Genomic DNA, 14,815 nt, shown 5'->3' with positions numbered 1-14,815 from the left:
ATGGCTACATTACTCGTAATAGCCCAAAAGGTGAAAACAACCATATGTTCATGAATTAATGAATAGATAAATAAAATGTATACACCATACAATGGAACAGTATTCAGCCACAAAAAGAACTGAAGTACTGATACACTGTACATCATGAATGAACCCTGAAAACATTATGTTTAGTGAATAAAGCTGGTCACAAATGACCACATATTGTATGATTCTATTTATAAGAATAACCACAGGAGGAAATACACAGAGACAAAAAGATTAGTGTTTGTCTGGGGCTGGGAGATATGGAGGGGTTGGAGGTAATGTCTAAGGATTGTGGAGTCCTTTGTGGGATAAGGAAAATGTTCTAAAATTGTGCTGATGGATGTACAACACTGTGACTATACTGTAAGTTTTTGAATTGTGCACTTTACATGGGTGAATTGTACAGGATGTGACATATCACAATAAAGTTGTTGTAAATTAAATTACAAGGTTGTGAGTGAAACATCTTTCTTCTCTTTCACTGACTATATACAAGTAAAAGGATCTTTATATATTCTTACCTTATTAGCACATGTGAGATTACTGAAGCCATGTCCAGTAATTGTTATCAACTCATTTACTGTTCCAGTGGATGGACTAATGTTACTTATAGATGGTGAAAAACAACTTGAAAGCTCAAAGAGCAATCTATTGGAATTTTTAACCTCAGTATTGTTCAGGCCACACAGGGGTTCTGTTGCTAGGCAGCCTGCCACAGAGCTTCCCAAGTGCAAATTCACGGGTCCTCCTTTAGACAAAAGAAACGCCTGTAAGTCATGTATTATTTTCTAAAACAAGAATTGTATTCAGACTGCATTACTCTATTTTGATGACAGTGGCTTAGGTACTGGTAAACTCCCTTGTTTTTAAATGACAAGAGGAGCCTCAGGCACAACAAAGTTAAAAGAAAGACCTGGACAAAGATGATCCAGTAAAGACGGAACATAGAATTAATTTATTTTTCAATTTGTCTGAGGCCAGAACCCATGGGGAAAATAAAGCAATAACATCATCTCACATTTTAATACATTTTCTGGCACATGTGGAGTATCAGAACTTTTTCACGCTACATCTCATTTGAGGCTCACAAGGATTCTGGGAGACTGGCAGGGCAACATTAACATGATCCTTATTTTGTAGAATAAATTCCAGTCTCACAATAGTCTGGAACTACTCAAGTTTGTGTGCTAGTAAGAGACAGACTCAGTCATCTGCCTCCTACTCCAGAAAAACCACATACTCCATATGTAACTTTCTTACCCGGAGCATACGTGGCTTCACTGCCACCCACAAACAGGTGCAGGGGAACGTGCCTGGTTTCAGCTGGTAAGACGTTAATGACTCCTTGGAGAAAAATGGATCGAGCCTCATCAACATACCCACTGCTGTAATAATGGATTCCAGGTGAAGTAAATTGGTAAGAAAATGAACCTGCCATAAAATAAGACAGCACATAATAAATAGAAGCAGTTAACGCATCTTTGAAAAGGAACTTGAAATGATCAAACACATATGCAGATGACAGGTTTCTCATTTTTCACGTGTGTGATATTTCAACTGGAAGTAGTAAGGAAATGACTAAAAAATGGCTATGAAACAGCTGTCTTGTATATTGAAACTACATTCCAGGAAAACAATATCCAGCATTGATTTTTCTAGAAAGACCATGTTAAGCCTGGCATTACCTGCCAACTCTTAAAGAAAAACTCAGCGTACAATGAAAAATAAGCAATATTTAGTTTGTGTTCATGAGTAAAAAGTTCATACAGATACATGTGTAGAACAAAACAGGCAGTCTAAAAGGCACTGTCCTAGGAGAAATACTGATTTTAAAGCTGATTCCAATCAACAGAAGTTCACTACTTGCTACCATATGGCTATGATTAAAACACATATTCCAGTTTTCTTTGTATTTTACATGTTTTGATATATTTTTTCAATTGGTTGATTATCCCAGAATGAATGAAGATATTTCTGACATCAGAACTTATCTGATATATAGAAAACCTTGTTGACATTCATTTAGAATATTGCATAAATATGTTAATATTTTTACTATAATAAATGCCAACTAAACCATTTTGTTTCTTTGTATATACCATTTATGCAAAAGTATTTTAAATCTAAACAAAATTTCTTTTTATTATATCTAGGAAGAAGAAGCATGATGCAAAAGCGAAAAGGTGGAAACATACCTGTTGCAGATTTTTCTCTTCCGTTTGTAAATCCTTTGCCATCATAAATTACACTTCCAGGACTGGAGACAGAGAAAACTCTATATCCTATTCCCCTAAGATATGGATGTGCTTGCCAATGCCACGTCACTGTGTCTCCCACAGACACATTCAAGACTGATGGTGACCAGGCATAACCTAATCCATGCACTGGGAGCAAGAATTGAGTCACATTTTTAAACAAAAAAAGGAAAAGGAGTAAAAATTCTTAATAATTATCTTTGAAAATATTGCTTTTTTATACAGGCACTAGTGAAAAAACTTTTTAATTAACATTGCAACACTTTTATGTGCCTAATTAAAACACAAAACAAAAATAAACAGAAATAATGGAAAGTGAGATTAAGAGAAAATTAGGAAACTATAAACCACACAAACCAAAACTGATGACTGAGAGACAACTCGAAAACAATCAGAGCCAATATACAAGTGGTTCAGAAATATCACATGGAATATTTTTAAAAGCTATGATCAATTCTTTAAACATAAAAATGTTCTCAGGCTTCAAGCATGCAAAAATCTATATAGTTTCAATTTTAATATTTATTTAGAAACCCACAACTGAAAACAAATTACAGTAATTAGGAGATTCTATACTGCAGTAAAACCAAGTAGCAATTCCTGAACTTGGTAATTTTTTATTTTTAAAAATTTTTTAGGGGGGAGGTAATTAGGTTTTCCTCCCTCCCACCCTCCCTTCCTTCCTTTCTGTCTTTGTCTTTCTTTCTTTCTGTCTTTCTTTCTATGGCTGAGGATTGAACCCAGGACCTCATGCATATTAAGCACACATTCTACCACTGAGCTATACCCTCCCCCGATGAACTTGGAAATTTAAAGCCTTGCCTTTTAGTCTCAAGTCTACCACTGATTTATTCTACATGTGGCCCCCTATGTCAAGGGGATAAATTCTAGACAAATTATTAACAAATTATAGAAGGAAATAACCATATTTATTCTCTGAATATTTTGAAGTATTACAAATAAAAATCAAATTAATTCCAAGTAATGTGCTTCCATTATTTACAACGTATAAATGCTGTCTGATACCTGAATCTTCCCCATCGTTGGTAATCCTGAATACATTCCCTGTTGAGTGAAGAATACATTTTATGACATTTTCTGATGATGATGTCACATGGCAAGGGAAGGACCCTAAACAGAATAAACACAGGGGAAAAACTCATTTTCTCAAATAGTTTGTGAAATACAGAGATGAAGCATAATGAGTCAACAGTCAAGGCCCGACAGCTCCACGTTACGTGGTAGGATCTTTGGTACTGTCTTCCTGATAGTAATCGTGTCTGAGTACTGATTAGTTCCAGAACAGAGACCTCCTCTTCTTAAAATATGCGTTAAATACAGTGATTATTCACTGAAACCAAAAGCAGCTATTTAGCTTCTCTTCGCCACCTAACCAAATACACCTAATCTTTCATAAGCTAATAGATAAAGCTTCCATGATTGAGAGTGTTTTTGTAATAAGTCAGCACCTATAGCACATCTTTTAAGATGAGAATGATGACAGCCTTCCTGTGAGGGTGAAACGCGTACCTAAGAGCACGGTGTTTTCAGCTGGGATTGTGCTGAAGCCCAAACCCATTATAGTGATTTCAGTTCCACCATATAAGGAGCCTTTTTGTGGAAACATGTTGGTCACTTCCAAAATATATCGTATAGAAGCATTTAACTTGTCTCTGCAAAAGAAAAATTAAGTCATTTCAATGAGTTTTCCATGGAGTCATGCTGTTAAACTCATTAGAAAATGATTTATTTAAGAGGTAGTAAGCGAATATTTCATTAGTCATTACTATTTCAAACTAGAGAATATGATAATTAACATGACCTAAATTTAGTTGGATCGTATACATATATAACATTTCTTCCCCTAAATATGAAGATTAGATTTCTGAAAATCCCATGGCAGAAGAGTTTGAGATGGAAGATCTTAAAATATTATGGGAAAAATATGGTTATGGGAACTGAGGTCACAAGAAACAGATGAAATCCTTTAAAATATTTTATATATTCATTAGAATAAAACAAAAAGGCAGCAGTATCTATGAAAAAGAACAGTAGTGAAATTCCATATATTTAATATAAGTAATTAAAGTTTTGTGTATTAATTTGAATTTATCTTCTATGTTTGTTGGAAACTTGTCATGATCCCCCTTCTCACTATTTCAACAAGAGGGTTTTAAATATATTCTGCTTAGTTACAGACAGGGTGTCTGCTAGGAAGCCATTGAAATGGACAACGCTTTTCTGCCCTGACATATAGACTTGGTTTCTACATCTCAGCTCCCACCATAACTCAGACGAGTCTTTGTGTTAACTCTGATTTAACTTCCTCGTCATAACTGAATTGGTAGTTTTTGAACCACCACCCAAACACCCAGTTTTGTATGCTGTCAATTCTGCCCGTTAAATCATCAAGCCAAAGCACAAGCCAACAGTCTTCTGGTTCCCATGTGAGCTCTGCCCTGTGAATGTAGGAGGGGATGAGGTTTGTGTTTACTGTTGCTCGTCTGCCTCCACCTCCCATAGATTCTCCTGCAACAATCTCTCCTTCTACTCTGACATCAGTTTTACTTGCCTTTTTTAATCCCTCAATTCCAGTTTCCTCTTTTTCTAAGTATCCTACACCAGTAACTTCCTTCTGCCAGCACTAAAATTTTACCAGTTGACAAACAGCTTCAGGGAAGAAAATACTCAACGCCTACCTAAAGGGAAGTTAGAGCTAGAGGAGGATTCTCTCCATCCTCTGCTTAACCTGGCAGCTCTACTCATTTCTTGGCTTAGGGGTCACCTTTTCAGAGAACTCTTCTCAGTCCCTGAGGAAGAGTTAGCTTTCTCTATGATATGCTTTTGCAGCACCTGGGACCTCTTGTTCACAGATTTTTCCGCATTTATCATTAAGTTACTGATATAATCTTCTGTTTGAAATCTGCCTCCCCAACAAAACTGTGGGCACCATTAAGGTGGGGAACATGTCCCTTTTATTCCCCACTGGCTCCGTATTTCCAGAATGAATGAAAATCATGTGACATATGCATAAGTCTAGTTCCGCAGAGAATCTTGCAATCTAATCTGAATGGTATTGACCTCAAACCTAAGCATCCTAATGCATTTTATGAGCTATTTTCAGAACCTTTTGCAAAAGGAATTGTAGAAAGGTGAAGAAAGCAACTGAAATATTATAAGGTTAATGACCATTTCTCTTCCTAACCCATACATTGGCACCACGTTCTCCATGACTTTATCAAGTTTATGGTTATTACCGTACCTTGTTGATGCAAAACCCCAGTTTCTGACTTCTACATAGATATCATGTTTTCCAGGAGACAACTTGGGCAAAAGGCACCTGACATCTGTGAAGTTCCAGTGAAGGACCTGGCAGGCTTTTCCTCCAACGTATACCTCCATGTTTTGTGTGAGTTCATTTTCAAAGTTATAACCCTTAATCGTTAAATTAACTTCTCCTATTATTTTAAAAGAAAAGTTATACAAAAAGAGTCAACTTCTTATGTAGTGTGAAATTTGAATATGAAGTAAATCAACTCATCTCCTATCTTTCATTGGATTTAGGAAATCCTAACACTTCCAGGGGTAAAAGAAAATCAACGAAAGAATTGATAGTTTCCGCATGAAGATAAAATTCATGTTTAATTGTTTAACAGAGAAAAAAAGATGACAAAGAACTTTTAAAAAAATATTTTTCCTTTTATTGCACATGTTCAAAGTGATATAATCCTTTGATTTACCTGGTAAAATAAATAGAACTTTTCATCCTTTGATTTACTTGGTATAATAAATGGACCAATTTATGGTTAAAAAAAGAAAATTTGTGACAGATTTTGCTTTAAGAAACGTAACTGCAGGAGAAAATGCTTCATAAGACTTTCTAGAAATGGTAAATGGATATATACATCTCAAATCCTAATCTTACTGAAGAATTTCTTACCCAGTGTTGTCCGTACTTTTGGACTAAAATCAATTATAACTGGAGTCTGTAAACAATTATAACTATAAGCATTCTTTGCCGTGGCTTCAAATCCACTGGTAATAACTGAAATATCAACTGCACCCTCAGTTCTCTGAAACAAGAGAAAAATAAAACAATTAAAAATTAAATGTTGTGATATAGAAATCCAATAAAAACAAATCAAATTATTCAAAATAAATTTCCAAAGATTTTTGTTTCAAAGTCATGAATCAGAATCAATTATCAAATATTTAGAAAGTTGTGGTGTCAAATGGAGGTTACATGATTGAATTCTTCAGACAAAGGTCTATGATGTATCGGTTTTGTAGGTGCATATAATCAACTTAAATGCATCTATATTACTGGATTCCCGAGGGCTCTGCAAAATAGTTCAGATGTTCTGGACAAGTGATTCTCTAATTAATAAAGCCTACGATACTGAAAATTTTGGTTTTTTTGCTCTTAAAATAGGCTCAAGTGCAATTTTTATTCCTATTTATGGAAAAGGACATTATTATATCTTTCGCTAACAGAGTTCCAGAATCCAAGACTAACACTTGGACCCCTAAGAAAAATATTTGGTGTTTTCACTGATAAACACTGAAATGTAACCTATACCATTCCCAATTAGGAAAATAGTTTTCCCCAGCCTCTAGTATTTACTTAATGCACACTCACTGTTTAAGTGAATGACACAATTCAACAAGTTTTAACTTACTGTACCCCCTAGAGTCTCATCTCCAACATTCAGTCCAACACATGTTCAAATTCACTTTTCCTACAATACATAATATTGACACTTAATCTGCTACATTTTTTAATATTAGTGACTGAATTCATCATCCTTTTGCACATAGTAAATAAAACAGAGTCTTAGTTTAAAGACAATTTTTAAAAATAAAGAACAATGATCAGTCCTAAAATGTAATATTCTATGGGAAACTTCACATTGTGTGTGTGATTTGTTAACATACAGCAACTTTAGCATACTTAAAATATATATTCCTATTAAAAAATCCAAAATGTCGAGATTTGCTTCCCTGAGTTTTTTAGACTATTCATTACTATCATATTTTTTTCATCCTTTGACTTTTTGGTCAACTCCTATTCATCATCATTCAGGCTCTGATAGAACATCAAGTTTTCCATAAAACTTTCTGACACCCTCTCCCCACTGTATTTTATCTTCACTTTGTATCTACTTCTATTATTCCAAATGGAACACACTGTGTAACATTGGTTTATATCTCTGCCCTCCTTAATGATGTTATGTATCTAGATTGTGGAGATGACATTTTGTATTCAGATCTTCACAGAAAGATTTGAAGAAATAATTGTTGAAAAGCATAACTGAAATTCTGTATTTGCTCAGTAAATATGGCATTTGTTTAACTCTTACTGAGATGTGCCTTAATTAATAAGATTTCAGACTTAGAAAAAAAAATGACTGTATAAGATGCCTTACTTTTGGTGTTCTGCAGGTTATCTTATTCAAATCTCCTTCAATTATATTGCATGTTTCATTTCCAACTAATACCTCTGAATTTTCATTAAAACCAAATCCAGATAGAGTCAGGAGAGTACCACCTTCATATGTAAAAAAACAAAAACAACACCACAAGAACAGATTAACTATATCAAGAAGGCTCTTTGGCAATAATGTATCTCATCATTCAAGAATTGTCTAATCAATCGAGATGTGATTAGATCAGCACATCTAATAGATGCAAATAGATCAAGCATGAGACTTGAGATGTATACAATCACCACCACACACCCCAGCCTGAGCTCTAGAGTCTGGAATTGTAGAGGGGCCGGGCTAAGTTGATTTAATGAAATAACATAAATTTGCAATTAACATTTGCAACTGCTATTTTCTATAGTGTCTTCTTCATCCTAAAGAGAAATTACACCATTTCTATTTACTTAACCAGTGGGAAATGATAGTGAATTAAGACTCTTATCAAATCCCAAACTTTAATACCTTGAAGTAAAAAGAAAATTAAGACAAAATTCCACAAAATAAAAATAATATAAAATAAAAACACAAAACACACCCAAAAGATCAAAGCCAAAGCATAAAATTCAAAATTAAGCATAGTCAAACAAACAAACAAAACCACAAAGGAAACGAAGTGGGACAGGAAAAACATGTTGTTTTCTTTCCATTTTCTGAGTCAGCCTCCCTTTCTCCGATTTGTTCCCGGAACTTTTTCTGGGTCAAGTAGCTCCACTGAGACTGTGGTTACAAATGGAGCAGCTGGTAAGCAGAATAATAACTAATAAATCTTATTTTGACATAATTGATGAGCTTATTATAGAAACATGTAATAATTGATGATATTAATTCAATAACCTAAGACGTAAGTATAAGCAGTCACCCTGACTTGTGCTTCATAAGAAACAAAAGAATTAGTCATCCATTGAATCACCATGCCTTCCAAAAGGGGAGTCTCCTTTGTTCTATATGAGGAAGCTTTGGGGTCCTCTCCCTTCCCCTTTCTAGAAACAGTCCAATAAAATGATGGTAATGTATGCAATTTTCTTTGTTTAGAGCAATTAACTATTACCTGCTAGGCTTCCAGAAGCAGGCAAGATGTGTGAGATCTGACTGTGATAAATGAAGCGGAATTCCTCCTCCTCCTCTACACTTCGTGCTAGTCCAACATCAGCTACAGACACAGCAACCAGGAAATGCCCAGCACTTCCATTCAGAACCTGGCACTTGATCTCATTGTCTTGTGATAAAACAAGAAGAAAATGGTCAGGGAGTGTTTCTGTGAGATAAAATTACTGAAGTTTTGTATTTGCAAATATAAAGAGTTGACTCCATTTTTATACTCCAAGAAACATATCTAAGGAAACCTGCTGAGATATTAATGGGAGGAACATCTTTACAAACTACCTGATGTTGTGAATCAGAAATTTGTAGAAAAGAGGAAGGTAAAATAATAATGAAAGCAGAGTAAACAATGTACTCCTGATTGCTAATGTCGCAAAATAAAGTTACTATGATAATAATTGTAAAATCCTAATCTATAAGACCATTTGTATCAATCATTCTAAAAATTTTGGTCCAATATATTGTTTGTCCCAAACTGAATAAAATAGTAGGTTTTATCAAGAAAGGTGATCAAAAACCAAATGAAAAACATATTTTCACTTCATTTATGTGCACTTATGAAAAAGGTGCAATATTGACTGTTAGATCTCAAGAATGCATAGAAGATCTAAATTAAAAACAACTTAAATTATATGGAAGATGAATTTGCTTCTGTAATTCCAACTGATTCAAATTAAGGAAACTCCCTGGGATTATGAAAGAGAATTTTTACAGAAATAAATAATTATGGTCCTCACATTTTCATGAGTAGAAAATATGAATGATCTTTAAATTCTATGTTAATGGAGAGAGGTTCTGTTGGACAAGTCTGGGAAGAAGGCTATGTCCTCTTGCTATGACTAATGTGACATTTTCAAAGCATGGGCAGAGGGGACCATGGAATACCAGAGCAGCAATTCATGTATTTTTGTGTCCCAGAAACACGCCAAAGGAAAGATTTCATGTAATCAGTTTATGAAGAGAAAATGAAGAACAAAAATCAGCTCTTATAGGATAAAGACACTGTACAACAGTGAAAGAATTAGCCTGTGGTCATAACCAAAGATTAGGAAGATAAGGTATTTATCCAGAGAATTTTGCCAATTTCATGACCCCAAAGGTACTCTATAGGATAATCATTATTGTAACACTGCTCCTTGATTCTACTTTCTCTTAGAGAAAAACAATAAGACTAAAAGAATAATAATTTTAAAAGAACCTACCATTTACAGAAAGAAGAGAGCAACCTACTGGCCCAACTGAGACTGATACAGCTGAACTAGGAGAAAATCCAGAACCTGATATGGTTAGAATTGTGCTTTCTTCATAGGACCCTGCAAATGATAAATTTAAAAAACAATATTAAAATGACAGAACACAGAATCTGTTGTTATGAAATATAGATGTTTCTCAGAGAAAAATGAGCCTATCTTCTAAGATATAAACAATAAGCCTATAAGCAAGTGGGGGAAAAAGACACATTTAGCAATGGTACTTTTTCTCCATTGAATTACTGTGCATTGCTCCATGTTTTGAATCTGTGTGTTGAAAGAGATTAGTGGAAAGAATGATCTGATTCAAAGTATGGAATGATGTAAGGCAAGGAAAATTATTCTTACGACAAAAAATTTAAACAGACATCTCCATATGGTAACTTAGACTACGACAGAGCTGACAACACAAATTCATGAGAAAGGGATAAATTGTACAGTTAGTGTTGTGGACACTTTCCATTTGAAACAGAATAAGATTCCTTTATCTAGGGTAATACACATCCTAAAGTGCTTGGGATAGTCAAGGTTTACACCCACTATCCCAGCATATTATATTTAATGTTCTCCATTCATTCTTAAAGGTATCCAGATTTGGTCAATAAATGACATGGTCACCCTACATATGTAACATCACACACAACATAGATTCCACAAGAATTTAAGTAGCTAAGAAAGAAAAACAAAACTTCAAACTTTTAGAAGGAAACATAATCAAATATCTTTGTAACTTTAATGTAAAGATGGATATCTTAAATAAGATACAGAAGCCATGGTTAACCATAAAGGAAAAGATACATAAAATAAACTAGTAATTTAAATGCTTCCATGGACAAGATACAAAAGCAAATCATAATGATACACTGGGAGAAGACATGTGCAAAGGATTGGCGAGCATAATATAAACACACAGTACAAGTCAATAGAAAAAAGACAATCTGATAAAGGGATAAAGGATGCTGACAAGCAATTTGCAGAAGAAAAAATAATCTAAATGTCCCAAAAACATATGAGAAGATGTTTCTGTGCATTACGAATCAGGGAATAGACAGCATTAAAACAATGATGAGGTAAATTTTTTCACTCATCAAGTTGACCGAAATTAGGAAGCTGTATCAAGTACTGGTGAAGATAATGAGTATGATGCTCTCATACCTGCTGGAAGCACAGACACTCTGAGAAGCAATTTGGTCATCTAATAAACTGAATACACATAAATTCAATTAATAACCAGCATTTCCACACCTGGGTATAAACCCTAAAGAAGCCCTAGGATGTATGTAATAGGAGATTTGTACAAGAAAGCTGAATACAGTCATGTGTAAGCAATCTAAATGTCCATCAATAGAGGAACAAATAAACTGATATATCCATGAAGTATTTTAAAGTCATGAATTAGATGTGCATAAAACCGTATAAATATTTCTCAAAACAAATGCTGAATGACAAAAGTAAGATGTAAATAATATTTACAATGCCATGGTTCATTTGTAAATTTTTTAAAAACTGGCAAAATTACCATATGAGTGTTACATACAAAAGGTATTAAAAATGACATGGAAGAAAACAGACAAAATTAATTATTATGATTGCCTCTGGGGAAGTTTGCAGGGGACTAGCACTGAGCATGGTGCTTAGAGAGAATTACAGCTGCTCCTATAATATTTTATTTCTGAAATTGATGATTGAATTAAATATGACAAAGCGTTAACAGCTGTTAAATTTTCAGTGAGGAGAATATGGGTGTTTTTTATAGCATTATTTAAACTTACTTTTTCCTTACTTTCACATTTACCAAAATGTGACAAAAGGCAATTCAGGCTGTTAATTATTTTGAGTAAGAAATATTTTTTAAGGAAGTGCATATAAAAGTGGAAATCCATTACAAAATACAAGGATGGATTCAAAAATAAGAATACCAAAGGACCAAAACCAAATTAAAGTTCATCAAATCCTTATTCTTGAGAGTTCTGAAGTTTTTACAATAACAATACAAACTCTGGGATAATTCATGTTATCCCCAAATTGGTATCATTTCTGTAAAAAAGTCTGAAGAATATATTATTTCAACACAACGACATGCTATTTTAGAGACTTCAATGTGTGTGGGTTTTTTTCTTTCTCTCTCTCTTTTTTTTTTTTTTTTTTTTGTGCTGATATATAGTTAGGTGAATTTTCTTCCTAGCCACCAAGACTAAATATGTGATTATAGTACCTGAGCTTATCTCTTTGACTGCAAAAAAACCACCCCTTAACAATCCTTAGTCATACTGTTTATTTCAATCTTTGTTAAGTTCAGACATAAAGGTAATCATGTTTTTTAAAGCAATCACATAGTAGGAAGATATTTTATGATGTGTCCCTCTAGACTGAGTTCTTGGCAATAATTTCTCTATCTCTTATGCTCATATCTAGGACTTTATTTTCTTTTACTGAACAGCAGCTGTCTTGTTACCAGCCTTTGAGTACTATATCTCCTCGAAGAAGTGGTCTTATATGATGAAAGATTCCAATTAATACTCTAGCTCGTAGAGTTTAACAAAAATGCCTCAGTATCAGAAATTTTAGGGACTGATTCTAACTTGATGAAACTAGAGAAGCAGGACTAGTGAGTCCATCCTCAACAGTGATTTTTTTCCCCCAAAGATAATTAACGATCTTTCCATAGCTTTCTGATCTGATAGAGTTTTTCACTACTTAGAACAGTCTGCTTGTCTTAGTTGATGCCTTAGAATATAAAGAAATCATTATCTGAGTTTACGTTTTTGCTAACTGTCTTCTACCCCATACTCCAAGTTAAAAAGCAAGAGATTACCTTGGGAGGGGCTTATGGCTGAAACTTGAGGTGTAGTTGTGGGATCCCAGGTAAACCCACAGTCACCTGAACATTTAGCTGGAATTTCATTGATGTAGACTTCAACCTTCAAATAAACCAACAAAGAGATAACAGGGGTAGCATAGTTAAATAGAATATGCAAAGGATTTAGAACAAGTGATGGAATTTTGCTTGTTTGTTCCTTTGTTTTCAAAAATTATCCTATTCCATTCATACTTTTTCTGTTTTGACACTTTATTCATTCATTCAGCAAATGTGTCCATTATCTATTAGGCACAATTATAAATGTATCAAGCACATTTGACAAAACAGACAACTTCCCTGCTGTAACTTAAATTATATTCTAGTGGAGGTAGGACAGAGAGTTGCGTATCTCTATAAACTTAAAAAAAATTAAATGCATATTATGCTCTGGAGGTGATTAGTGCTATGAAGGAAAATAAAGTTGCTTTTGGAAAAGTCACCTAAACTCCATACACTTTAATCTCCTCATCAGTAAGTGGTAACATTAATAATTACTTTACAGAGTTACTAAAAGGATTAAATGAAATAATATATTTTGAAATAGTAACAGTAGTGCTTAAAAATCCATTCTTTTATCATAAGGAAGATAATTTTCACAAAAATCATAAAATAATGGTATTGAGTGAATCATATGTTAACACAAATAGTCACATGAAGATAATAAGGATTTCATCTCTCCTGTTTTGGCAGGTCTTTAACATATTACATGCTAGTTATACAGTTAAAATTACATTAAACATCACAAGGAAGGTTTCAAAAATACCTGTGGCTGTTTGCTGGGTGTACGAAGTAGGTCTCCAAGTATGTGTCGTCTGAGTAAGCCACCTTCCTTTATCTTTGTAACTGTCATGTTAGCCTTCTCTCCAGAAATGTTAGAATCATTGATCTATTTTTAGACAAGATTATTTTACTAGAAAGGCCATGATAAATATAACCACACTAGTTTTTGTTTTTAAATTTAAGCATAGCTAAAAGTGAAAAGCCAAAGGATGAAAAAAAAATTCAAAACTATTTTAGTCACATTTTGAAAAAGAAGCCTCTTCAAAAATGATCATAACCTACCCAAGAAAAACATGACAACATCACTGGATTATCATTTACTGTATTAATTACAAGTTAAATTAAATGACTAAAATTAACTTGAAGATTTAGAACAAAATATGCCTAAGAAACATGAATTTACTTAATTTGATTTTTTCAATACAGTCTATGCTTTTTCTGAATATGACCATCTTGATAAATGATTGTTAAATAATTGAAAAATGTAGTCCTCTTTCCACCTGAGAGTCCATTTGTCCCCATTAGCATTTTTGGCCTCTGACTTGCTTTTTAATCCACTCATGGAATTCTATTTTCTGCCCGTGGTAAAAATGAAACCAAATCAGCTCAATGTGTATAATTTGAATATTCAAAATCACACTGCCAATCTGGTAGCCCTGTGAGGCATACATACATACGGTGTGTGGCACAGAGGCAGGAGCCTCAGGGCTGGGGCTGGGGAAGCCAAAGTGAGAGGAGCAGAAACAATGAAGGAGCAGAGGAGCCTGGTCAGGAGAGAGCGAAGGCTGCAGGTGGGCCGACACCAGCAGAGGTCCAAGGAGGAGATCAGTCACCAGAGCGGTTACAGTTGCAGAATTTTCTAATTCTACTATCAAATCATGTGCTTTCTTAAAATAACTCTCACATCTTTACGACATCCATACAGTCTATGTAGGGTACATTATATTCTGTTTATATTGTTTTTCTGGGTCTCCTCTCCCTCCATTGCCTTTTTTACCCCCATAAATGGTTTTATGTATATTTTCTGTTATTTTTTTCCACCTTATGTCAGGGACATCT

The 14,815-nt window shown here is 34.1% G+C and overlaps 1 protein-coding gene across 3 annotated transcripts in view; it reads right to left on the bottom strand.

Moving 5' to 3' along the window:
* Positions 1–14,815, bottom strand: part of PKHD1L1 (PKHD1 like 1) — a 133,739-nt gene that overhangs the window by 66,366 nt on the left and 52,558 nt on the right. For all 3 annotated transcript variants that reach the window (XR_006725162.2, XM_010955840.3, XM_045517270.2), the window contains 12 exons: positions 13,740–13,862; positions 12,932–13,037; positions 10,069–10,179; positions 8,814–8,981; positions 7,709–7,830; positions 6,223–6,355; positions 5,545–5,740; positions 3,813–3,955; positions 3,309–3,413; positions 2,223–2,411; positions 1,288–1,458; positions 549–775 (listed from right to left, as the gene is read on the bottom strand). Coding sequence is in view for 2 of the 3 variants with exons in the window: in XM_010955840.3 (XP_010954142.2) it covers positions 549–775; positions 1,288–1,458; positions 2,223–2,411; positions 3,309–3,413; positions 3,813–3,955; positions 5,545–5,740; positions 6,223–6,355; positions 7,709–7,830; positions 8,814–8,981; positions 10,069–10,179; positions 12,932–13,037; positions 13,740–13,862 (1,794 nt within the window). In the remaining variant the exon portion in view is untranslated. The remainder of the gene's footprint in view (positions 1–548; positions 776–1,287; positions 1,459–2,222; positions 2,412–3,308; positions 3,414–3,812; positions 3,956–5,544; positions 5,741–6,222; positions 6,356–7,708; positions 7,831–8,813; positions 8,982–10,068; positions 10,180–12,931; positions 13,038–13,739; positions 13,863–14,815) is intronic.

This window comes from Camelus bactrianus, chromosome 25 (assembly GCF_048773025.1).
Source record: "Camelus bactrianus isolate YW-2024 breed Bactrian camel chromosome 25, ASM4877302v1, whole genome shotgun sequence".
Lineage (NCBI taxonomy): Eukaryota > Metazoa > Chordata > Mammalia > Artiodactyla > Camelidae > Camelus > Camelus bactrianus.
Note: the sequence above shows the minus strand (reverse complement) of the source record. Positions and strands in the feature narration are given on the sequence as shown.